This window comes from Dryobates pubescens, chromosome 15 (genome assembly GCF_014839835.1).
Source record: "Dryobates pubescens isolate bDryPub1 chromosome 15, bDryPub1.pri, whole genome shotgun sequence".
Classification (NCBI taxonomy): Eukaryota; Metazoa; Chordata; class Aves; order Piciformes; family Picidae; genus Dryobates; species Dryobates pubescens.
This window is the reverse complement of record NC_071626.1, coordinates 23,116,027-23,139,519: the sequence shown is the minus strand read 5'-3', so window position 1 is coordinate 23,139,519 and position 23,493 is coordinate 23,116,027. Positions and strand designations below refer to the sequence as shown.

The following is a 23,493-nucleotide window of genomic DNA, read 5'->3' as shown; positions in this document are numbered from 1 at the left end:
CCACCTGGGTACACTGCAGGCTCATGTTCAGCTTACTATCAACCAGTATCCCCAGGTCCCTTTCTGCCTGGCTGCTCTCCAGCCACTCTGACCCCAGCCTGTAGCACTGCATGGGGTTGTTGTGGCCAGTGTGTAGAACCTGGCACTTAGGTGTGTTCAATCTCATGCCTTTGGCTCTGCCCATCTGTCCAGCCTGTCAAGGTCCCTCTGCAGAGCTCTCTCTAACAGATAACACCTGCTCCCAGCTTGGTGTTATCTGAGTAGATGGTAAAGTGATCCTGCAGTTACAGAAACAGCAAATGTCTTGATAAACACATCCTGAGAGAGACAACTGAAGGCGCAAAACAATAATTGGACAAAAGCAATTCTTCTTAACTCATAGAAAATTAGTCACTGGGGAGCAGGTGAAGTATCCAACCTAGTGATTCCAACAGAGCTGATCCTGAGTTAAAAGTGACAAATGGTGAAAATCTGGGATGCATTTGTTTCCAGTGATATTTCCCTCTTGACATGAAGCTCTTCCTGTGGTTGCTGCTGGCACATTAGATCATTAATGCTAATGGGTATATAGGAGTAATTAAGTGGTGATAAGACAGCTTCCTTTGGGCATATTGCCTCGGTGTAAAAGGGAAGGTTACTGTGTGCATGCTTCAGTAGCTTGTAAATTAGAGCATGCTAATTAGGGGAGGGAAGCTGTTTACCTGTGTTTAGTTATTCAGTGCCTGAGCCTAATTATTTATCCATGCTATTCAGAGGCTGTGCCTCTGCCATCAGGTAGGCCCTCACCTGTCAATAAACTGTATGGCATGGGAGTTGCAAAGTCAGGGCTAATTTCCACTTGTTGAAGCTCTGCATGGTTTTCTATAGTTTTGTGCCATGTTTTTTAGCTACCATCTCTCTGGGAGGAGAATTTGACCTCTGCTGACAAATGTGTGTAGTTCTCAAAGCCAGCAGAGAAAGCAGTCCCAGCAGTGGCATCCAAAGTAGTGTTTGGGGGGATTTTAATTTTCTTTTTGGTGGACCTTCTAAGAAAACCAAACCTACCTATGACATTCATTTTTTGTCCATGAGCAGAGCAGAGACAAAAGTGTCTGAGCCAGGATGTGAAAATATCTAAAAGCAACACTGTATTGCACAAGAGGCAACTCAAATGAAGCAGCAGCTGCCCTGCTGCCAGAAGGAAGCTGGTTGGATGGGTCTGAGATGGGGTCTTTGGCTCACTGCTTTCCAAGATGCCACCTGTTCCTTGGCAACATGTCCACCTGCAAGAGCAGTTCAGGGGCCACAGGATCTAAGGAAGGGTGTATGAGCCATTGTCCTTACCTCAGACTAGTGGTGTCCCTCAGCTAGGAAAACTCCAACCCCCCCAGCCAGAGAGCTCAGCAGCAGCAGCAGCTGCAGCCCTGAGCTCACCCAGAGAGATCAGCACTCTCCTCTCAGCCTCTTTCTGGTGCAGGTTATGAGCAATATGGACACCATTTGGTGGCACTGAACCACAAGATCTTTTTTATTCCCCCTTTTTATTGTTGCTTTCTTGCACTTACAGTTAGCAGTACATATTCATGACGTGAGAGCGTTCTGGGGCACTATAGAAATGCAGTGTACTAAAAGCAGTTTGATTCCCTCCTCAATACTGGTGTGTTCTTTTACAGCCCTGTGCAGCTGGATGATTTTGATGGATACATCAAGGATATGGCCAAAGACTCAGATTATAAATTTTCTCTGCAATTTGAGGTAAATCTGGGGGGATTCTGTCCTCTCTGAGCATGCCTGGATTCAGCCTTTTCCAGATGTTAGATTGCCATGGTGTGTTCCTGTGCTCTGTGTTGTTTCATGCATGCTGGTGCTAGAGGTGGCTCAGCTTCACTTCCAGTCCTGCAGAATTTAAAAGTGGACCTTGGTGTCACTAAAGACTGCAGTTAGGAAACTGTTTAGAGTGGCTCATCGCTTGTGATTCAAGGTACTTGTCAGAGCAACACACTCCGCTCAATTTTCAGCAGCCTGAGTTGGATTTAGGGTTTTTATGGCTTTCTTTATTTCATGCCCTTAATTTGAGGGGAAATACTGGAATGAGTAGGTAACATCAAAAATCTCTTTAAGAGCAAGGAGTTCTCTCTAAGACCAGTTCAGGAACATTGTCTTTATTACCCAGAATTTAAAATCAATTCAGTTGTATAAAACTAGAACTCCTGTCCTGTCCTATCCTATCCTATCCACCAGCTTCCAAAGATGTAAAGGTGGGGAGGGAGTGGGCAGGATTGTCATGATGTTAGCACCATTCTGACTGGCTGAACATTCTGCCTTCCTGCTGGTGCAAAGCCTTCTGTTACCTCATAGCTGTAGCTGCTGATGGGAATGACTGGAAAGATTTTTCCATATTACAATAAGAAGAAAATCCTTTATGTGAGGTGGGTAGACCACTGCAGAAAGAACTTCTCAGCACCCCCCATTAGTTATTTTGGCTAATTAAATGCAGGTAGAGAGGGGCAGTCCACAGTCACAGAATCACCAAGGTTGGAAGAGACCTCAAAGATCATCAAGTCCAACCTATCACCACAGACCTCATGACTAAACCATGGCACCAAGTGCCACATCCAATTCCCTCTTGAACACCTCCAGGGATGGGGACTCCACCACCTCCCTGGGCAGCACATTCCAACGGCTAACGACTCTCTCTGTGGAAAAACTTTTCCTCACCTCCAGCCTAAACTTCCCCTGGCACAGCTTGAGACTGTGTCCTCTTGTTCTGGTGCTAGTTACTTGAGAGAAGAGACCAACCCCCACCTGGCTACAACCTCCCTTCAGGTAGTTGTAGACAGCACTAAGGTCTCCTCTGAGCCTCCTCTTCTCCAGGCTAAACAACCCCAGCTCCCTCAGCCTCTCCTCACAGGGCTGTGCTCAAGGCCTCTCCCCAGCCTTGTTGCCCTTCTCTGGACATGTTCAAGTGTCTCAATGTCCTTCTTAAACTGAGGGGCCCAGAATGTCAAAGCCTGGGGTGGCAGGATCAGGGGTAGAGCTGTTTGGAGCAGGTGTATGGCTTGACAGCTCTCTGATCATCCTGTGAATCACTGTAGAAATTACTACACAAATATCCTGCCGTGTAAGTACAACACACAGGCTCCTGCTAAATCTCTCAAGAGATTTAATAGGAGAATTGGAGAATCAGGACAGCATTTCTGACTGATAAAATCTGTTCTAAAGCCTGCCCTTAGAACCAGGCAACAGATGTTTTCTGTTAGCTTTGAAGAGATGTAGCTTTCTGGGGGTGGAGGTGAGAAATACAAGGTTGTTTGTACTACTGAGTAGTGCTACTGTATTTCCCTTAGTTGTTAATGAAACCTAAGGGAGCCCAAAGGGATGTAAATTTGAAGGTGTATGTTGTGGAACAGTAAACATGGTGCAGCCCTGTAGTGTTTTACTGAAGCTAACATTGCTCTTTGTTGGTAAATATGAACATTTTCTATGTCTAGAATAGAGATTAATAGGGTTTATAGGATTAATTTTAATTCAGTCTAGTTGGATATGAGTGTATGCTGTAGACAATGTATTTTTCCTTTTCCAGATGACTTTAATAGGAATTGGTTAGTCCCAGTGAATGAAGAAGAAGGATCTGACTACATTAACACCAGCTATATTCCTGTGAGTAGAGAGACTTGGTCCATGCAAAGAGCAGTGTCCCACACAGAAGTTAGAGCAAATCATGGACATGCCATGCTTTCAGCATCTCCTTCAGCTTCCAATAGTTTTCCTACAGGAAACTGCTTTTCATCAGCTTCTGGCAGAAATGGAGATGTTCAGTGGCACATTAAGACATTTAAAACCCCACAAACTTGTAACTGGGAAACCTTTCCAGGTTTCTACATCCAAAGGGTTAAGCCAGACACTCCACAACTGGTGAAACCAGCCCAGGTAGTGCATGGAGAGGGAGCCTGCTTTCTGCCTTGTCTTGTGCTCCTGGTGTAGACCACTCATTTAGCAGGGAGGAGGAGCCATGGGTTTGGGGTAATTTACATCCAGAGATGTAGCCAAAGAGCTTGACATCAGGGTTGAGCTAAAACCAAGGCTCTTGGCACTCTCATCTGAGCCTAGACCATCAAGCAGGCATTTGGCATTTTCCTTCCACTGTTGCAGGGGTTTTCTCCTCTGTTACCTCCCTTGTTGTGGCTCAGGGTAAGCTGTGTTAGGAAGAACAATGTCCATTGGGTCACTGCAAGCAGAGGAGGCAAGATGCTAGAGCACTGGTTTAGAAAAAGGACTTGTGCTTGGGGCCACAGGCAGATGAGCATTTCTGCATCCTTGGCATGAAGAGAAGACAGAGCTGGCCCTGGCTGTGCTGGAGAGAGCTGAGTCACCATTCTGGAACAGGGAGGGGCCCTCAGATGAGTCACTGAAGCCACTTCTCTGTCACTGTGGCATTGCCCATGCATGCACTGCTGGGCACATGGCCAGCACTGGGTTTGTGTGGGTCCAGAGCTCAAGCTGCAGCTGCCTGAGCTCACAGTGAATCAAGAAGGGAAAATGTTCCTGTGTTCAGAAACATCATTCACAACTCAGGAAACTTCTGTGACATGGGACTGTAGATAATGAGGAGAGACTGAGGGAGCTGGGGCTCTTTAGCTTGCAGAAGAGGAGACTGAGAGGTGACCTCATTCATGTTTATAAAGATGTGAAAGGTCAGGAGGATGGAGCCTGGCTCTGCTCTGTGATGCCCAATGACAGGACAAGGGTGGCAGAACACTGGCTGCCCAGAGAGGTTGTGGAGTGTCCTTCTCTGGAGATGTTCAAAACCCACCTGGACATGTTCCTGTGTGACCTACTCTAGGTGATGCTGCTCTGGCAGGGAGGTTGGACTGGATGATCTTTCAGGGTCCTTTCCAGCCCCTAACATTCAGTGTTTCTGTGTGATTCTGTGGTGATGGATTTTATGTATCTGCCCTTTTGATATTGCTCTGGTTGCTTTTTATAGTTTACATCTCTGTAGTTCTACTTGCAGCATAAAGCAGCCCATGGCACCTGGGCCAGCTCTGTCGTCTTCATGATTGGCTTTTCCTGGTGATTGCTTCTCCTTTGAGCACCTGCTTCCAAACACAGAGAGCAATGGTGGTAGAGGTTGGGCACTTATGCAGGCAAGATTGTATGTGGGGCAAGAACTCAGGTTGAGCCAAGGTCTGGAGAAGTCTGGAGGAAGCCCACATACTGTAGTGGCACAGACTGCCTGATTTACATGGGGTCATGCTGTGTGTTGGCTGTCATCTTTTGCTCAGCAAATCTCAGCCAATACAGAGTCACAGATTGCTTTGGCTTGGAAGGGACCCTCAAAGAGCATCTTGTCCAACAACCCTGCAAGTGAGCAGGGACACCTCCAACTACATCAGGCTGCCCAGGGCCCCATCAAGGCTCAGCCTGAATGTCTCTGGGGATGGGGCACAGATGCATATTCACAGAAGGATCTCTGAACCAAAACAGCATGGGGGTTTGGGGCCTTTTTTTCCAGTCACTAGCTTTGCTTTGTGGGAGATGATTTGTCAGCTGAGTGCTTGCTGACTATTTCTGTCTCATGCTCCCAAGGCAGAAGTCCTAGAGCATAGATGCTTCTGGGTGGTTTATCCTTTGAGGGTGACCTGCAGTAGTGCAGTGCCTTTGCAAAGCTGAGAGCTTTGCAGTGTGGAGAACTGTGGAAGCAAATTGTGCAGGTTCAACCTCCGCTGCATCTGTGCAGCAATCACTGCTGAGCAGGTGGCTGCAGTTACAGTAGCAGCCCCTGTTGTTAGGTATGTCTCATGAAGTCTTTGAGGAGAGGAGTGAAAGCAGGCAGAGCAGCCAGCAAAGGCCTGCACAATGGCTGAAGGATTGCATGGCACTAAATCCGACAGATGAACCAGCCTGCCTGGCCTCAGATTAGCTGCACCTATTAGCTGCTTCTTGCAGTGCCACTGATTTTACTCTGTGTCTACCTCAGAAAAGAATAGAATAGAATAGACCAGGTTGGAAGAGACCTTTGACAGGAGCTTCATGCCTCTGTGTGTTTCAGTGCTGGAGTGGGACGAACAGGAACCTTCATAGCCCTGGACCGGCTCTTACAGCACATCCGTGACCACGAGTTCGTGGATGTTTTGGGCCTGGTGTCTGACATGAGGTCCTACAGAATGTCCATGGTGCAGACAGAGGTAAGAGAGTTCAGTGTTATCAGGGTAGCACTGGATCCATTTCATACCTCTCTGCAGCATGTTCACATCAAACAACTGCTCTTGCTCCTGAACCTGACAAAGTAGTTCTGATTAGCCACAATGAAGTTTATTGTCACACTATTAATCTGCTGCATAGGTGGGTCTGGTAATACATCCACAGTCTCACTGTTGTCTTCCAGAGAGGATGAGTTATTCTCACCTCCTGTGAACTTCTAATGCATTTCTTGCACATTAACACAAGAAACTGTCCAACCCTGTTGCAAAGACTTGGGAAGTGATGTCAGTGTTGGCAGCCTGTCATGCTTGGTCAGGAGGGTATCATCTGGGCAAGTGCAGGAGCCCAGGTGCACAATGATAATGCAAATTACAAGCAAAACAGACTGTGAGTCTGCTAGACAGCCTCCTTGCCCCTCTCACTGCCCAAATACCTACCTGCCAGTTGTCTTTTTTTTAAGGCAAACATCGTGAGAAGAGGCTGGTACATGGTGCCAGAATATATAAGAGGGGAAAAACCCCCACAAACTTTCCAAAGCAGCAGCTTATATGCTTCTGAAACTTTCCCAGGTTCTCTACCAGTGACAGAAACATTTCACACCTGTTGTACTCCTCACTGGTTAGAGGCACAGCATGAGCTGGCAGCCTCCCTACTGCTGGAACTGCTACCATGGCTGTTTGCAGGCTAGGGCTGGCAGGTTTCAAGGATTTCAAGGAGTGTTGAACACAGACCAAAGCAAAGAAGACTTAGCTGGGACAAGAGGGGTTTGGAGAAGAAAAGCCTGCAGTGACAAGAGTTGGCATCTAAACAAGGTCATTATTGTCAGTATGTTCTGGATCATTCCTCTCCAACTACCACTTTTCATCACCATTCAATATCTTAATCCAAAGGCAGAGTCTTAAGTAAACACCAGAGGAACAAACCCTGAGAGCTTATTTCAATTATGACTGCACTGCCACTCCAGAGCTGATGTGAGGATTTGGGGATGGAGTTTTATTAGGAAGACTGTTTCCAACACATCTTGGTATCTCCTGGCATCAACAGGGGCTGACATCCAGACTCAGCTCGCAGGTAAGTAGGTGCATGTTCCTTCACCATCCACTTTGGTTTCATATTGGTTACAATGGCAAACTTCCTTCAGACTCTCCCCTCTCTGTTATGCCAAGCTGCAAAGATTTAACATAAGCTCCCATATAAAACAGGTACTGAAGAAACAGGACTCTACCTCAGATTATTAAATGACCATGATATGAATTGCTCCTGCTCCCCACCTTCTCTTTCCAGGCATCCAATACTTCTTCCACAGTTCACAGTTACCACTAAGCCCAGTCCCAAAGCAGAGATGCTCTTTCTCTGAACAGGATGCAGACAGATGCAAAAGGGTCAGTGCCTTGTCTTCAGGGAGCAGAAAGCTAACAAGAGAGGCTTCCATTATGTGTTTACTCAGAAAATATGCTCACATCCCTCTGGAGAATTAACAAGGTGGTTTTCTCTCCCTGTGGCATATGCCAAGGGAAGAGGCAGACTAAAGAAATGGGAAGAACAACTTTGTGGATGTCAAAATATATGTGCTTAGAAAGCAGAACACTGCAGTGTGAACATAAAGCTGCTAAACCTCTTTCCTTCCACCCAGTTAAAAGGCAGACTCAGTGGCAGCAAACCAACAAAGTAGTTCCCGAGTCACTCCTTTTCCCACAGCTAATAAGGCACTTCTTTGACATTCATCAAACTGTGTTGTTTTCTTCAGAGCCACTTCTCACATATCACATCTTTCTAAAATAGGAGCATATAGAAAACCCCTCACTGCTCAAATCATGGCCTGTAGCAGGAACAGTGTGGCCAGCAGGAGCAAGGAAGTCATTCTGACCCTGTACTCAGCACTGGTTAGGCCACACCTTGAGTCCTGTGTCCAGTTCTGGGCTCCTCAAATTAAGCAAGTTGTTGAGTTGTTGGAAGGTGTCCAGAGAAGGGCAACAAAGCTGAGGAGGGGTTTGGATCACAGCCCTGTGAGGAGAGGCTGAGGGAGCTGGGGTTGCTTAGCCTGGAGAAGAGGAGGCTCAGGGGAGACCTTCTTGCGCTCTACAACTACCTGAAGGGAGGTTGTAGCCAGGTGGGGGTTGGTCTCTTCTCCCAGGCAAGCAGCACCAGAACAAGAGGACACAGTCTCAAGCTGTGCCAGGGGAGGTTTAGGCTGGATGTTAGGAAGAAGTTCTTCCCAGAAAGAGAGATTGGCCATTGGAATGTGCTGCCCAGGGAGGTGGTGGAGTCACCATCACTGGAAGTGTTTAGGAGGAGACTGGATGAGGCACTTGGTGCCATGATTTAGTTGATTAGATGGTGTTGGGTGATAGGTTGGACTCAATCTCTGAGGTTTTTTCCAACCTGCTTAATTCTATTCTATTCTATCCTTCAGTCTCCTTCAGTCCAGTTTAGGATTTTACACTCCAACTCATTTCTGAATGAGACTATGCTTAACTGTGTCCTTTCCACATGCCTAGAGGATCCATGTTGAACGTGCAAATAAAGACAGACACGTAACAAACACACAGAAGTATTGTAAGGACACTGACCATAAATGGCACTAAACACCTTTATTAAGATCTTTTAATTTTTCTTTATGAAAAAATGAATAGGATTCTTTTTTCTTTTCTTTTTTTTTTCCCTTGTAAGCACAGGAAGAGCAAACTAATGGCCAAACAAAATAATCAAGAACACTTTCTTATTCCAATACCATCTTTGTAGCTACAAAGAGACGACTATTGACCAGGCAAGAAATACTGTTTATTGCAGACTTTAAGCTGATTCATGTGGAAAAGGCACTATGAAACTTAAACTAGGTGATGACATTTGTCTAAGTGATATTATATATATTATATAATACATATATTATATATAAAAAAATCACACAACCCTGTGAAAGAGCAGAACATTTTGGGGACCAAAGCCAAAAATCAGCATTGCTCCTCTTCCAAAATAATCTTTCCTGGGATGGATGTTTCCTTTTCTCCCCCTTTTTGCCTCCAGGAATCCACTTTTTCCAAAGGATCACATTTATAAAGGAAGAACGACAGCTTTTTACATCAGGGAAAGCAGGGATCAACACAGAGAGAGGAGTGCAGGTGATACACTGTTGGGTTAAGTTACAGACCAAAAAAACCCAAAAGGCAAGTACGTAAAACAAAGGTACTGTGAATGGGTTTATGGCTACCTACAGCAGAGCTGATCACCTCTTTGAGCCAAGCTGTGTTATTAGTTTCTAGTTATTCCTTCTTGTGCAGTATTACAGTTTATCAGGAGTGGTGTGTTGGTAGAATCAAAGGAGAGAGTATTATTTTGCTATGGACAGCATCATTAGTAATAGAACATCTTGGGAGTGATGCAAGAAAGATTCAGCCTACATTGGGCTGCTTTTCAGTCTCTAAACGTTTCCTCTCTGATTGCTGGCATCAACAACTTAAGCAAGTCCTGCAGCCAAATGCATGACAAGAAAGACTGAGTCAAAAAGACCTAATTGCACACTACAGCAAGGGATGGGATTCTTAGCACTTACTGAAAGCTTCAGATGCCTTTTTTTTTATTGCTGGCTCAGCTTCCCTTGGATGAATCACAAAGACAGACACACTCCAGTTTATCTGCCATGTTAATTCCATGAAGCCAAGACTCATCTTTGGTTGTTAATGAATCATGAGCTTATATTTCCACCTGTCAGAAACCTCCCTTGAATTTCTCATCTATTCATTTTAATGAACAGGAGCCAGCAGCAGCTAATTCTGTGGAGACTACTGTAAATTTGCTTTATGGTGGCTAGTTAGCGGTTACAAGAGAGTAAGGCATTGACCTTCACTGCTTCCTAACAGAAAGCTGGATGGTATAATGCTATGGAGAATGGCATTGAAGAAAAAAGGAGACATTTAGTGGCTGCTTCCTTCATCAAAGGACTCCACACCTGAATCTGTGGCAGCTGCACTGATTTTTTCTTGTCGCCGTCTCATAATTTCTTGCAGTTCTGAGCTACCACTGTTAGCCTATAAACAAATGAAAAAGAAAGAGTTTACTTGTGGTTCTGACAGCTGATGAACTTCCTCTGAGGGTGTTTTATTAAGAGAGATGTTTGAACAAATTCCATTCACCTTGTAGTTCCGGAGCTAAAAAGAAATCTGGTTAAACAACATTTGTAATAGGAAAGTATTTACACTGTACTCAGCACTGGTTAGGCCACAGCTGGAGTGCTGTGTCCAGTTCTGGGCCCCTCAGTTTAGGAAAGATGTTGAGTTGCTGGAAGGTGTCCAGGGAAGGGCAACAAAGCTGGGGAGGGGTTTGGAGCACAGCCCTGTGAGAAGAGGCTGAGGGAGCTGGGGTTGCTTAGCCTGGAGAAGAGGAGGCTCAGGGGAGACCTTATTGCTCTCTACAACTACCTGAAGGGAGGTTGTAGCCAGGTGGGGGCTGGTCTCTTCTCCCAGGCAACCAGCACCAGAACAAGAGGACACAGTCTCAAGCTGTGCCAGGGGAGGTTTAGGCTGGTTGTTAGGAAGAAGTTCTTCCCAGAAAGAGAGACTGGCCATTGGAATGTGCTGCCCAGGGAGGTGGTGGAGTCACCATCCCTGGAGGTGTTTAGGAAGAGCCTGGATGAGGCACTTGGTGCCATGGTTTAGTTGGTTAGATGGTGTTGGATGATAGGTTGGACTCGATGATCTCAAAGGTCTCTTCCAAGCTGGTTAATTCTATTCTATTCTATCCTTCAGTATGGACCAGATAATAACCTGCAGACTGTTAGAAGTGTCAGCACTGCTGAGCATTTTTAATTCTCATGCAAGCCCCTGAGAGTGTGAAATATTTATAAACTATGGCTTCAGTAAAAGCAGGGTTAAAGCTCAGCAAGTTTGTTAGAATTCCACCCTTGAGTGCTTGAAAATCAGGGCAAATCATATTCAGAAATTAAAGCTCATAAAATCCTTGGTGACTTGAAATTTATTCAAACACAGTATTTATGGATTTGCACAGCCATGGCCTAAGAGTCAATCTTAGCGTCTCACATTGCTCAGTACACCACCATGCATTTGCTCTTCAGAGACACAGGTGTCAAACTCAGAGCACAGCAGTAAGAACTGAATCATTGCTGTATGAGCAATGGGGAGGTTTGGTGAGGACAAGGCTTTACTTCACCTCTTGGGGTGCAAAGCTAGCTGCAAACAGATTGCTTTGACAAGGTAAATGAAGTGGTAGCAAGGCCAGGACACACATCCACCAGAGCAGAACTTTCCCAAGTGTGCATGACTTGGAATTAAACTAGAGGGTTGTAAAGAAAGAGCCAGCTCTGCTACTGTGTTATTTGGCTACCGTGCCACCTTCCACGCTTCAAAACTAGCTGCCAGAATGAGGAAGCAGAAACTGTTTGTGACATGTGTAAAGGAAATGTCAGGACTGTTAAGGGGAAGATCCTTCAAATGCTTCTGAACTCTGAACACCTATCCCATTGCCTAGAATTTAATTTAGATTTATTCCATTCTATACCCTGCAGTGTATTATCTGTACCCTGCAGTGCATTATCTGGTGCCATTACCTGGCAGACAGGCTAGGTGTCCACAAGGAGGGAGGCTGGGATGCTTCTCCTAGGTAAATTACCATTGTTTTCTTCTCCCAGAGGGGAAAGGCAAAGCAGGGGGCTTAGAACTGACTCTCTGAAGGTGAGAGGGCAGTTTTGTCTTAAATCAGTTTTGTCCTTGCCCACTTGGTTTCAGATCTAAAGCAAGTACAGCAGTCACTCCTTACTGAAGTCATGCATAAAAATGCTCAGCAGCCAGCCCACAACGTGCTTTATCAGAGGTCATGTAGGAAGAGTTTCCTGAAAATGACTGAGCAGCTGAGGCTGAAACAATTTACCTTCCTGATAACATCAGTAAGAACATGACTGATGATCTCGAAACACTGCTCAACTAAAGCAAGTGCAGTGCATCACGTGGCATAGCACAACAGGAACACCCCACTCCGAGGCAGGTACAGCACAGCTAAGTAGCCTAGGGCTGTTCTCAGGCATACAGCTTTAGGAGCAGGCTGCTAGACCTTAGCCTTTGTGATTTACCCAGCTTGGACTCTAACCAGATCATGAGGTATCAGTAAACTCCATTTTCAGTCCCACTTCTGTGGCTGGGGCTGTTCCTTTCACTGAGGTGTCAAGAGAGTAAAGGACTGTTGTGGTTTGAGCTGAAAACAGCTCTGGACTGAGGAATTAATGAGAGTATATAAACACACTTGCTAGTCTCTAAACTACAAGAGGGCCTTCTCCAAGCAATTTGATACCATTTTCAGTTTTAAAGTGATGTGTGCATGCCTGTGCTTCCCATGGATGGAGCAGGAAAACAACGAGGCTGTGGAGCTGACATGTTCCCTTCTGGAAGTGACAAAGAAGGCATTCAGGGTATTGCATCTCTGCACAGTCTCAAGTTGTGCCAGGGGAGGTTTAGACTCGAGGTGAGGAAAAAGTTCTTCACTGAGCGAATCATTCATCATTGGAATGGGCTGCCCAGGGAGGTGGTGGAGTTGCCGTCCCTGGAGGTGTTCAAGGGGAGATTGGACGTGGCACTTGGTGCCATGATCTAGTTGTGAGGTCTGTTGGAACAGGTTGGACTTGATGATCCTTGGGGTCTCTTCCAACCTTAGTTACTGTGATACTGTGATACTGTGATTATCTTCTGTAGCACTTGTCAACATCAGAACTTGAAATGCTCAGAAGTTAAGGAAGTGGACATGTAAACACTCCTAATCATGAAGCCTATTAATATTGCTGCTTTGCAATGAAAAGGCAAATCTGTCTATAGCTTCTCTTAAACAAGGACAGCTTTCCTAAACCCTGTGACTTGAAATATTATAGGGACTGAAAGGAGGATGCAACTTGTTCCCACTCAGGTGCAGAACCCTGCACTTGCTCTTGCTGAACCTCATGAGGTTCAGCTGGGCCACCTCTCCAGCCTGTCCAGGTCCCTCTGGATGCCATCCTGTCCCTCTGATGTATTGACAACACCACTCAGCTTGGTGTCACCTGCAAACTTGCTAATGGGCCCTTGATCCCAATGTCTATAGCACTGATAAAAATATTAACCAGCACAGGCTCCTGAGGGACACCACTTGTCACTGCTCTCTATCTGGACTTCCAGCCCAGCTACATCAGTTAAAAACAGCAGTTAAACCTCAAATAACTGATGCAGAAATTTACAATTACACTTCAGAACCTGTTAAACTCTTAGTACCTCTTTAGTAGCACTTGGAGAATGTTCATTAGACAAGCTTTGACTGCTCAGTTTCCTACAGAGCAAGGCCTAACTGACACAAGCAGATTAATAGCATGGGGGGGCAGGGGGGGAAGAAAGGACTGACTTCTACAAATCCAATACATCTCTGCATTTCAGTTCAGCTCCACCTCAAAGGCACTCCCACCTCAGTACACAGAAGCCTTAGAAAACTGAAATAAGGTGGTTGGCATTCCAGAGAAGTTCAAGAATACACATGCACCTTCACTAGGAAACGACAGAGTGCTCTGGACTGGGGTGACATAGTCCTAAGAATAAATGTGAAGTATTTCTCCTTTCCTGTCACATGAAAACAGGGCTTAAAAAGAAGGGAATGAAGCAACTTTTAACAGTGCTAGCAAAGCTCTGTGATCCAAGCTGATCAGGTAAATGGTAAAATATGCTTTTGCATGTTTTGTCTTTAAAATAACGTGTAAATAATGTGTCAGAGCTTTAAATCGTTTAAGCAAGACAGTTCCAGCTTCACAAGGGACAGAAACACCTTTTAAACTTCAAGAGTTTCTTTTTAAACAGGATGTGAAGACTGTAACTTTGGATTTGTCTCACCTCTAGACAGCATTGAGTCCATTTCCTCAATTGCCACAGAAAAGCTTTTCATGAAAGCAGCAGATGCACCTGCAGTTCTCCTGGCTTGAAATTGGTAAGCATTCTCCCAAGCACTGCTCTGTATACGAGCTTTTAAAGTGCTCAAGGAACAACACTACTGTAATGGCAGCAAGCTGCCAGGGATCAATGAATACTTTTAGCCTCAGCTCAATAATTCTGCTAGCACAGTGTCAAATGTGTTTCCCCCCCACTTAAGAACCCCTCAATAGAGATACCCCAGCATTTGACCTGAGAGGCCTCAAGATTCCACAGTGAGCTTGCTTTGTCATTTGTGATGGATCAAATGTCTACCAAGATAAAGCAAGACTAGCTCCTCACCACCAAAAGTACTAGGAGTTTCTCCAACTATCTGGTAGAAGGAAGAGAAAGGACATATTACTCCTCCTCATTATTTTCACCAAAACCCTTTTTGGCTCATTTTGTCTTGTTGCAGCACACAATGTCTTAAACTTGAGTACCACCATGCACTTACTCTAATGCTTTAGAACGTGGACCCCTTTAGAAGTGGGGATGGATCTCACCTCCAGTTCTGATGGGTGCTCTTTCAATGCACTAATACCAAATAATTCAGGCCCAAGTAGTGTTTATCGTGGTGATGGGAACTGAAGAAACCCCAACTGCCTCACAGAAAAGTGCTGATTACTTCCCTGGGTTGAAAAGTAGCAGCCCAGCATTAGGTGAGGAGGGTGGGTCATACATACCTCCAAGGCAGATTTCTGTACTGTGATTTGGCTGTAGACTCTAGATCCTTCTGGGCAAACAGTCCTCAGTTCCTCTTTGTTGAGGGAGAAAAGCTGAGCCCCTGTCAGCACACCAAGGCTGTTGACAGTCCTGAAATCACACCAAAGGAAGAGGAAATAAGCAAAAACACACCAGTCAAGGGAGAGAAGTAGGTTGGCTTCATCCCACCTTGCCTCAGGGCGACTAAATGAAGACAAAACTTAATGCAGCAGAATTCTTGAAGCCAATTCATTATCTGTTATAACAAATACCTTTTGGTGGAGTCTAATAAATATAATTTCTTTTTCCTAAATATAACTCTAGAGATCCATGACCACATTGATACATCACAGAATCGTCAGGGTTGGAAGGGACCTCAAGGATCATCCAGTTCCAGCCCCGCTGCCATGGGCAGAGACACCCCACACTACATCAGGTTGCTCAGAGCCACATCCAGCCTGGCCTTAAAAACTTCCAGGGATGAGGCTTCTACCACCTCCCTGGGCAATCTGTGTCAGTGTCTCACCACCCTCATGGGGAAGAACCTCTTCCCAATATCCAGTCTGAATCTATCCACTTCTAGTTTTGCTCCATTTCCCCTAGTTCTATCACTAGCTGACAGCCTAAAAAGTCCCTCACAATATATTATGGAGCTATACACTGTACATACACATGTGAACATAAATATTTACATGCAGATGTGTAAAAACAAAGAGTTTTTTTTCCAAGGATGCATCTGATGTGTCTTGATTTTCAGAAGACTGCTTGATTTTATCAAGTGGGCAGACCACAGCCTAATTACTGACAGGCTTGGGGCAGTGTGGCTGGAAAGCTGTCAAGCAGAAAGGGACCTGGGGGTTCTAATTGGCAAGCAGCTAAATATGAGCCAGCAGTTGCCCTAGGTGGCTAAGCAAGCCAATGGCATCCTGGCTGGGATCAGCAATGCTGTGTCCAGCAGGAGTAGGGAGGTGATTGTCCCCTTGCACTCAGCTCTGGTGAGGCAACACCTTGAGTATTGTGTTCGGTTTTGGGCACCTCAATCCAACAGAGATGGGGAGGTGCTGGAGCCAGGGCAGAGGAGGGCAAGGAAGCTGTGAGGGGCCTGGAGAATAAATCTTATGAAGAGTGACTGAAGGAGCTAGGGATAGTTAGTGTGAAAAAGAGGAGGCTGAGGGGAGACCTCATTGCTGTATACAACTACCTGAAAGGACAGTGTGGAGAGGTTGGTGCTGGTCTCTTCTCACAGGTAATTGGCAATGGAACAAGAGGGAATGGCCTCAAGCTACACCAGGATAGGTTTAGACTGGACATTAGGAAGAATTTTTTTTCCAGCAAGAGTGGTCTGGCATTGGAATCTGCTGCCCAGGGAGGTGGTGGAGTCTCCAACCCTGGATGTGTTTAAAGGTGCTTTGGATGTGGTGCTTGGGGCTATGTTTCAGGGGTGACCCTTGCAGAGTAGGGTTCTGGGTTGGACTTGGTGACCCTGAGGGTCTTCTCCAAGCTGAATGATTCTGTGAAAATAATTTTAAGATGTTTCTTAACATGTGCCCTCAAAACTTACACAGGGTTGAATCCTTTGGACTGCAACCAGGCTTTGACATCCTCAGGTGAAGAGTCGTAGGTGATGTTCACTACCGGGATGTTTGGTCGTGGCACATGGAACTTCCTCTGGGCCGCGCTCCGGCCGATGGTGAGCCGGTGAACAAGTTCATCCTGCACCTCCTCCATCTGTGATTTCCTGCCTGGAGAGAGAGAGGTGTCCCATGAGTCAGTCTCAAGGTTGCTCTATCAAAGCCAGGAGATTTCTTATGCTCCACTTTAAGACCTTAAACTGCTTTTTTGCTTTAAAGATTCATTCACTAAATCTGACTGAATTCATAGCCTCCTTTTTCCCCAGGGAAGATTTCACTCCTCCCCTTACAAGACAAAACAAAGGCTAGGAAAAAAACCCACAAAATACCCAAAGCCAAACCAACCAACCCATACCAAAAAAGCACCAAAATAAAAACACCCCAACCCCCCCCCCCCCAAAACACCCCCCACAATTTAACTGAGACCCTGAAAAGAGGGAATGAGCTTGCTGCTGCACAAAGGGGTACCTCAGTCTGTAGAAGAAAATGGGGACAAGAGGTAACTTAATTGTCATCATCTGTGTTTCTTCAAATAAAATGACAAATGCTTTTTAAAGCAAAACCAAAAAAGATGAAGAAGAGAGCATTGTTCACAGTCTGGAAAGGCAGCACTTCCCACAAGCAGTTTTTAGCTGAAGGCGAAACATTTAAACAGCAGAGGCAAAAAAAGGTCACTGCTGCTGACACATAGAACAGTCTGGGTTGGAAGGGACCTCCAAAGGTGATCCAGTCCATCCCCCTCTGCAGTCAGCAGGGACATCCTCAGCTAGATCAGGTTGCCCAGAGCCCTCTTGAGCCACACCTTGAATATCTCCAGGGATGGGGCCCCTACCAACCTCCCTGGGCAGCCTGTTCGAGGGTTCCACTGCCCTCAGGTGCAACACTTGTTCCTTATCCCCTTACATCCACTGAGCTGGTAATGGCAATTACACTTTCGAAGGGGTTCTAAGAAATCTGAATTGACTCCAAGCCTCAAGTGACTGCTTGGGTGAAACACTGTCACAATTTGCATTAAAAAGAGAATTTAATTTAATTTAATAGAATTTAATTTAAAAATTTAATGGGGGGGGGGGGGGGGGAAGAATTGAATGGGTGGGAGGGGAAGAGAATTTAATGTGTGGGGAAGAATGTAAGGGGGGGGAAGAAGAATTTCAGGGGGGGGAAGAAGAATTTAAGGGGGGGAGAAGAATTTAAGGGGGGGGAGAAGAATTTAATGGGGGGGAGGAGAATTTAATGGGGGGGGAAGAAATTAATGTGGGGGGAAAGAAATTAATGGGGGGAAGAAATTAATGGGGGGGAAAGAAATTAATGGGGGGAAAGAAATTAATGGGGGGGAAAGAATTTAATGTGGGGGGGAAGAATTTAATGTGGGGGGGAAGAATTTAATGTGGGGGGGAAGAATTTAATGTGGGGGGAAGAATTTAATGTCGGGGGGAAAGAAATTTGGGGGAAAGAAATTAATGGGGGGGAAAGAATTGAATGGGAAAAGAATTTAATGGGGGGAAAAGAATTGAATAGGGGGGAAAAGAAATGAATGGGGGAAAAGAATGGGGGAAAAGAATGGGGGGGGAAGAATGGGAGGGAAAGAATTGAATGGGGGGAAAAGAATGGGGGAAGAGAATGGGGGGGAAAGAATTGAATAGGGGGGGAAAGAATTGAATGGGGGGGAAAGAATTGAATGGGGGGGGAAGAATTGAATGGGGGGGAAAGAATTGAATGGGGGGGAAAAGAATTGAATGGGGGGGAAAGAATTGAATGGGGGAAAAGAATGGGGGGGGAAAGAATTGAATGGGGGGGAAAGAATTGAATGGGGGGGAAAGAATTGAATGGGGGGGAAAGAATTGAATGGGGGGGAAAGAATTGAATGGGCGGGAAAAGAATTGAATGGGGGGGAAAAGAATTGAATGGGGGGGAAAAGAATTGAATGGGGGGGAAAGAATTGAATGGGAAAATAATTTAATGGGGGGAAAAGAATTGAATAGGGGGGAAAAGAAATGAATGGGGGAAAAGAATGGGGGGGGAAGAATGGGGGGGAAAGAATTGAATGGGGGGAAAAGAATGGGGGAAAAGAATGGGGGAAAAGAATGGGGGAAAAGAATGGGGGGGGAAAGAATTGAATGGGGGGGAAAGAATTGAATGGGGAGGAAAGAATTGAATGGGGGGGAAAGAATTGAATGGGGGGGAAGAATTGAATGGGGGGAAAGAATTGAATGGGGGGAAAGAATTGAATGGGGGGAAAGAATTGAATGGGGGGAAAAGAAATGAATGGGGGAAAAGAATGGGGGGGAAAGAATTGAATGGGGGGGAAGAATTGAATGGGGGGAAAAGAATTTAATGTAGGGGGAAAAATGTGGAAAAAATTTAATGTAGGGGAAAAATAATGTGGGGAGGAAAAGAAGACTTTAATGTGGGGAGGAAAAGAAGACTTTAATGTGGAAATTTGGCAAAAATTTGGAAAAATTAATGTGAAAAAAAATTCACAAAAAATTGGAACAATTAATTTGGAAAAAATTGGAAAAATAGAAATGTGGAAAACTTAATTTGGAAAAGTTAATTAGGAAAAAAGTTGATTTGGAAAAAATTATTTGGAAAAAAATGGGAAAATGAAAAATTTTGGAAAAATTGGAAAAAAAAGGACCATTCTGGAAGAAAAATGGAAAGAAATGGAAAAATTTGGGAAAATTTGAAAAATGTTGGTAAAATGGAAACTCCATTTGGAAAATTTAATTTGGAAAAATTTCATTTGGAAAATTGGGGGAAATGAAAATCCTGGGAAAATTGGAAAAAAGGAAAAAATTGGCAAGGGAAAAATGGAAAAAAACGGGAAAAACTCTTTGAAAGAACTAAAGTTGCTCCCAGCAGAGAAGAATTTGAGCAAGGCTCTCTATTACTTTTTTTTCCCAAGAAAACTGTGCAAATTTCCTAGCCAGCAGAGCCCAAGTCAGGGTTTCGTTCAGCTGCTGCTCATTAGGAGGCAAACAAACGGAAATGCTTTTTCACAGGTTTCAACTACATCACCTGAAACTGGAAACTGTTTGAAATGCAGATGAAAAAGTTCCATGGATAATTTAAAACACATAGGTAGGCTCCAAAGGGGTGCAAAGTGCACTGGTTAGGCCACACCTTGAGTCCTGTGTCCAGTTCTGGGCCCCTCAGTTTAAGAAGGACATTGAGTTGCTGGAAGGTGTCCAGAGAAGGGCAGCAAGTCTGGGGAGAGGCCTTGAGCACAGCCCTGTGAGGAGAGGCTGAGGGAGCTGGGGTTGTTTAGCCTGGAGAAGAGGAGGCTCAGAGGAGACCTTATTGCTCTCTACAACTACCTGAAGGGAGGTTGTAGCCAGGTGGGGATCGGTCTCTTCTCCCAGGCAAGCAGCACCAGAACAAGAGGACACAGTCTCAAGCTGTGCCAGGTGAGGTTTAGGCTGGAGGTTAGGAAGAAGTTCTTCCCAGAAAGAGAGATTGGCCATTGGAATGTGCTGCCCAGGGAGGTGGTGGAGTCACCATCATTGGAGATGTTTAGGAGCAGACTTGATAGGGTGCTCGGTGCCATGGTTTAGTTGATTAGGTGGTGTTGGATGATAAGTTGGATGCAGTGATCTCAAAGGTCTCTTCCAACCTGGTTTATTCTATTCTATTACACTGCCAGCAACAGAGGAACACAACTTCTGTTTGAAAAAGCTCTAAATATAGCAAAAGTGTTTCTTTCTCTACTTCCCTTTATCTTCCAAGACCTCTCCAAGAATCATGATTTCCAGCCAGGTGGAAAAGTCATCCCAAGCTTTGCACATGTTTTTAGGGTTTATTACTTTTTAATCACCCCAGCACACACAAAAACCATAAATGCTTGGGTTAACCATTTCCTTTTTTCTTTTACAATATAGCCCCAGGCTGAAAGCAGACAAAATATCTTCAGTAAAATATTTGAGGCATTCAGGCCCATTTGTGTTGGGCTTTTCCACCCCCTAGACTGTGAATCAGAAGCCAAAATGATGTACCCAAGGCATGTGCTCAGTGATATGGGAAGGTCTGAGGTGTGTGAAGTAAAGCCTTTAGGCAGTGGTATGGAAGCTTGCACCAATTCTTTTCCCAAACAGGAAGAGAGGGGGGAAATTGCTATCTGCATTCTGTTTACACAGATTTTGAAAGGCTTGTTTTATCCAGCCCAAGCCTATATATATCAAAAGATAAATATTTAGCTGTTAGATGCACTATCATAACTAACCAAGGGCTCCTCGCTGTGCAGCAGGTACTGCATCACGTGTTCTGTGCAGAGCTCAGCGGGTGCTTGGGCAACAGCTGCATGGGCAAGGTGGCCCTTTGCCTTTGCAGAGGCAGCTGTTCTCTGAGGTGCCTCAAGTCCATCGAGTAGTCTTGACCCAAAGCTCCCAGGAGGGTGAATGAGCTCTCATTCATGGCCCATGGCCTCAGCAGAGGCTGAGAGGGCAAGAGAGGTCTTGTAAACACTTAATCCACAGCAGCCTTGCACACCTCATAACCTGTACCAACTGTAATGGACGGGGGCCATTGTGGATGCAAGAAAATACACCTGCTACCACATGCAAAGATTGCCTTAAATGGAAACAGGAGGATCATTTGTGTGTGTGTGAAGTTCATCATCACTTTCCCCATCTTAATAAGCGCTCAGGTTTCTGGTTTTAGTTAAGTAACAAACCGCCCAAAACAGGAACAAAGGCAGAAGCTGTTTCTATGGGAAACAGCAGTGCAGCCTGCTCCTCCTGGCAGACTGTTCTCCACATGGCTGCTCTCCACACACTGCTGGACACAAGTGGCCATTTTTGACAGATGAAGTGCTATGGAATATGTTCTCTTGCCCTCCCAAAACAAGGACACAAAGGTTTGCTCAGTGGCCTGGTGTTTTCTTCTGCTCTGATTGAGCTAACGGAACCTGACTGCAAGGCGAGTCTCCTACAACACTCTTACAGCATGTTTCCCATGCATCAGTAAGACCTGGTAAGACTTCTTGTAAGCCTTAGACACATGTTTGAGAATGGTGCAAATGACCTAAAAATATAGATGACAAAGACCAGAAGGCTAAAAACAGCCTCACTGATTTTAAAAGCACTTTAGGTTGTAATACAGCAGTGGGTTCAGGTGCGAAATGTACATTTGCCAGAACACAGCCCAGGCATTTTGCAGTGCTGAAAACCACTGACTGAAGATTCCAGACAGTCATAAAAGGAGAAGATTTAGGACTGGGACGAGCAGAAGTGTTTTGTCCCTACTTACCATCGTGTACACACATACATAGAAAAAGTGTATTGTACGCATAGGGTTAGAGTTAAGTATTTCATAGACTCATAGAATGGTCTGGGTTGGAGGGGACCTCCAAAGGCCATCCAGTCCAACCCACTCTGCAGTCAGCAGGGACATCCTCAACTAGCCCAGAGCCTTCTTGAGCCTGACCTTCAGTATCTCCTGGGATGGAGCTTCAACCACCTCCCTGGGCAACCTGTTCCAGTGTTCCACCACCCTCATAGTAAAGAACTTGTTCCTAAAATCCAATCTAAATCTGCCCTTCTCTAGTTGGAGGCCACTGCCCCTCATCCTGTCACTGCAAGCCTTTGCAAGCAGTCTCTCTCCATCCTTCTTGCAGACCGCCTTCAGGTACTGGAAGGTTACTATTCGGTCTAAACAAACATAAAAACGTACCTAAGACACAAGGTTTTTAAGGTGTTTAAGGATTAGGCAAAGCAGACAGGAGTGGGAGAAATACTTTTCTTGCTTCTATGACAAACTTACGATCCACAGGAATTTGCTTCTGCCTCTGGGTGTCTCGTGCAACGCTGCCACCGCTGTCGCTGGAGGTGCTGCTTTGGCGGCTGATGGTGGCTGGCGCTTTGGGCACGGTAACCGGTATTGGTGCTGGTGCACTGGGAGGGAGGGGGACAGCCACAGGGACAGGAGCTGGTGTTGGAGGTGGAGAAGGAGTAGCAGGAACTGGTTCGGGCTGCTTTGCAACGTAGTCTGTCCTTTGTTTCTGAAAGGGTGCAGAGAGACTTCAGTTCAACAGCAAAACTTGAGCAGTACCTCAGACAAACTCGGGTTTCTACAGAGAATGGTGAGATGCTTTGCACCAACTGATTTCATCTATTACACAAAGTCATCTTACTTGCCAGATACAGCTCCAGAATTTGCCCAAACTCCATTGGGCATCAAAGCTTGGCATCGGCTTCATTCGCTGCCGCACACAAAACTCAGGGCAATGGCGTCAGCTCAGACACGGTACTCTTTCAAACTATGAATCCTGTCATTCAAATCATTTGTAATCCCAAACTGCCACTCCCTGGTGCTTTGCAGCAGCTTCCAACATTTTGGATTTGCTGGACTTTTCCAGCATTAAAAAAAAAGTGTATTTTAGATATGTAAAAAAACCCCCAACAAAACACAACAAGTGAAAATTCAGCATAACCACTCCTAAGCCTGACTAATGGTTCAACTTACAGATGTCACTGGGCTTGAGATAACACACTGATCCTAGAACCATTTGAGAGGTTCTTGCTCCTCATACCCATTCAGTTGTGCCCTTAACACATTGTTTCTAGAACTGCAGCCACCATTAACACACTGTCCCTAGAACTGCAGCCATCATTTAAGAGGTTTCTGCTCCTCCTACCCATTCAGTTATGCCATTAAGACACTGTCCCTAGAACTGCAGCCACCATTTAAGAGGTTTCTGCTCCTCCTACCCATTCAGTTGTGCCCTTTACACACTGTCCCTAGAACTGCAGCCACCATTTAAGAGGTTCCTGCTCCTCCTACCCATTCAGTTGTGCCTTTAAGACACTGTCCCTAGAGCTGCAGCCACCATTTAAGAGGTTTCTGCTCCTCCTACCCATTCAGTTGTGCCCTTAACACACTGTCCCTAGAGCTGCAGCCACCATTTAAGAGGTTCCTCTTCCTCCTACCCATTCAGTTGTGCCCTTAACACACTGTCCCTAGAGCTGCAGCCACCACACTATTTGTGTGGTCACTTTAATCCAACTAAAGGAACCCCTACCCCAAACTCAACCATTCTTGGGATAGGGCAGTTC

General features: G+C 45.4%; 1 protein-coding gene across 2 annotated transcripts in view; it reads right to left on the bottom strand.

Moving 5' to 3' along the window:
* Window positions 1-9,491: 9,491 nt before the first annotated feature.
* Window positions 9,492-23,493, bottom strand: part of EPS8 (epidermal growth factor receptor pathway substrate 8) — a 71,696-nt gene continuing 57,694 nt past the window's right edge. For both annotated transcript variants that reach the window (XM_054167821.1, XM_009902793.2), the window contains 4 exons: window positions 22,202-22,439; window positions 16,375-16,555; window positions 14,795-14,924; window positions 9,492-10,208 (listed from right to left, as the gene is read on the bottom strand). In XM_054167821.1, the coding sequence (XP_054023796.1) occupies window positions 10,095-10,208; window positions 14,795-14,924; window positions 16,375-16,555; window positions 22,202-22,439 (663 nt within the window). In that variant the 3' untranslated portion in view covers window positions 9,492-10,094. The remainder of the gene's footprint in view (window positions 10,209-14,794; window positions 14,925-16,374; window positions 16,556-22,201; window positions 22,440-23,493) is intronic.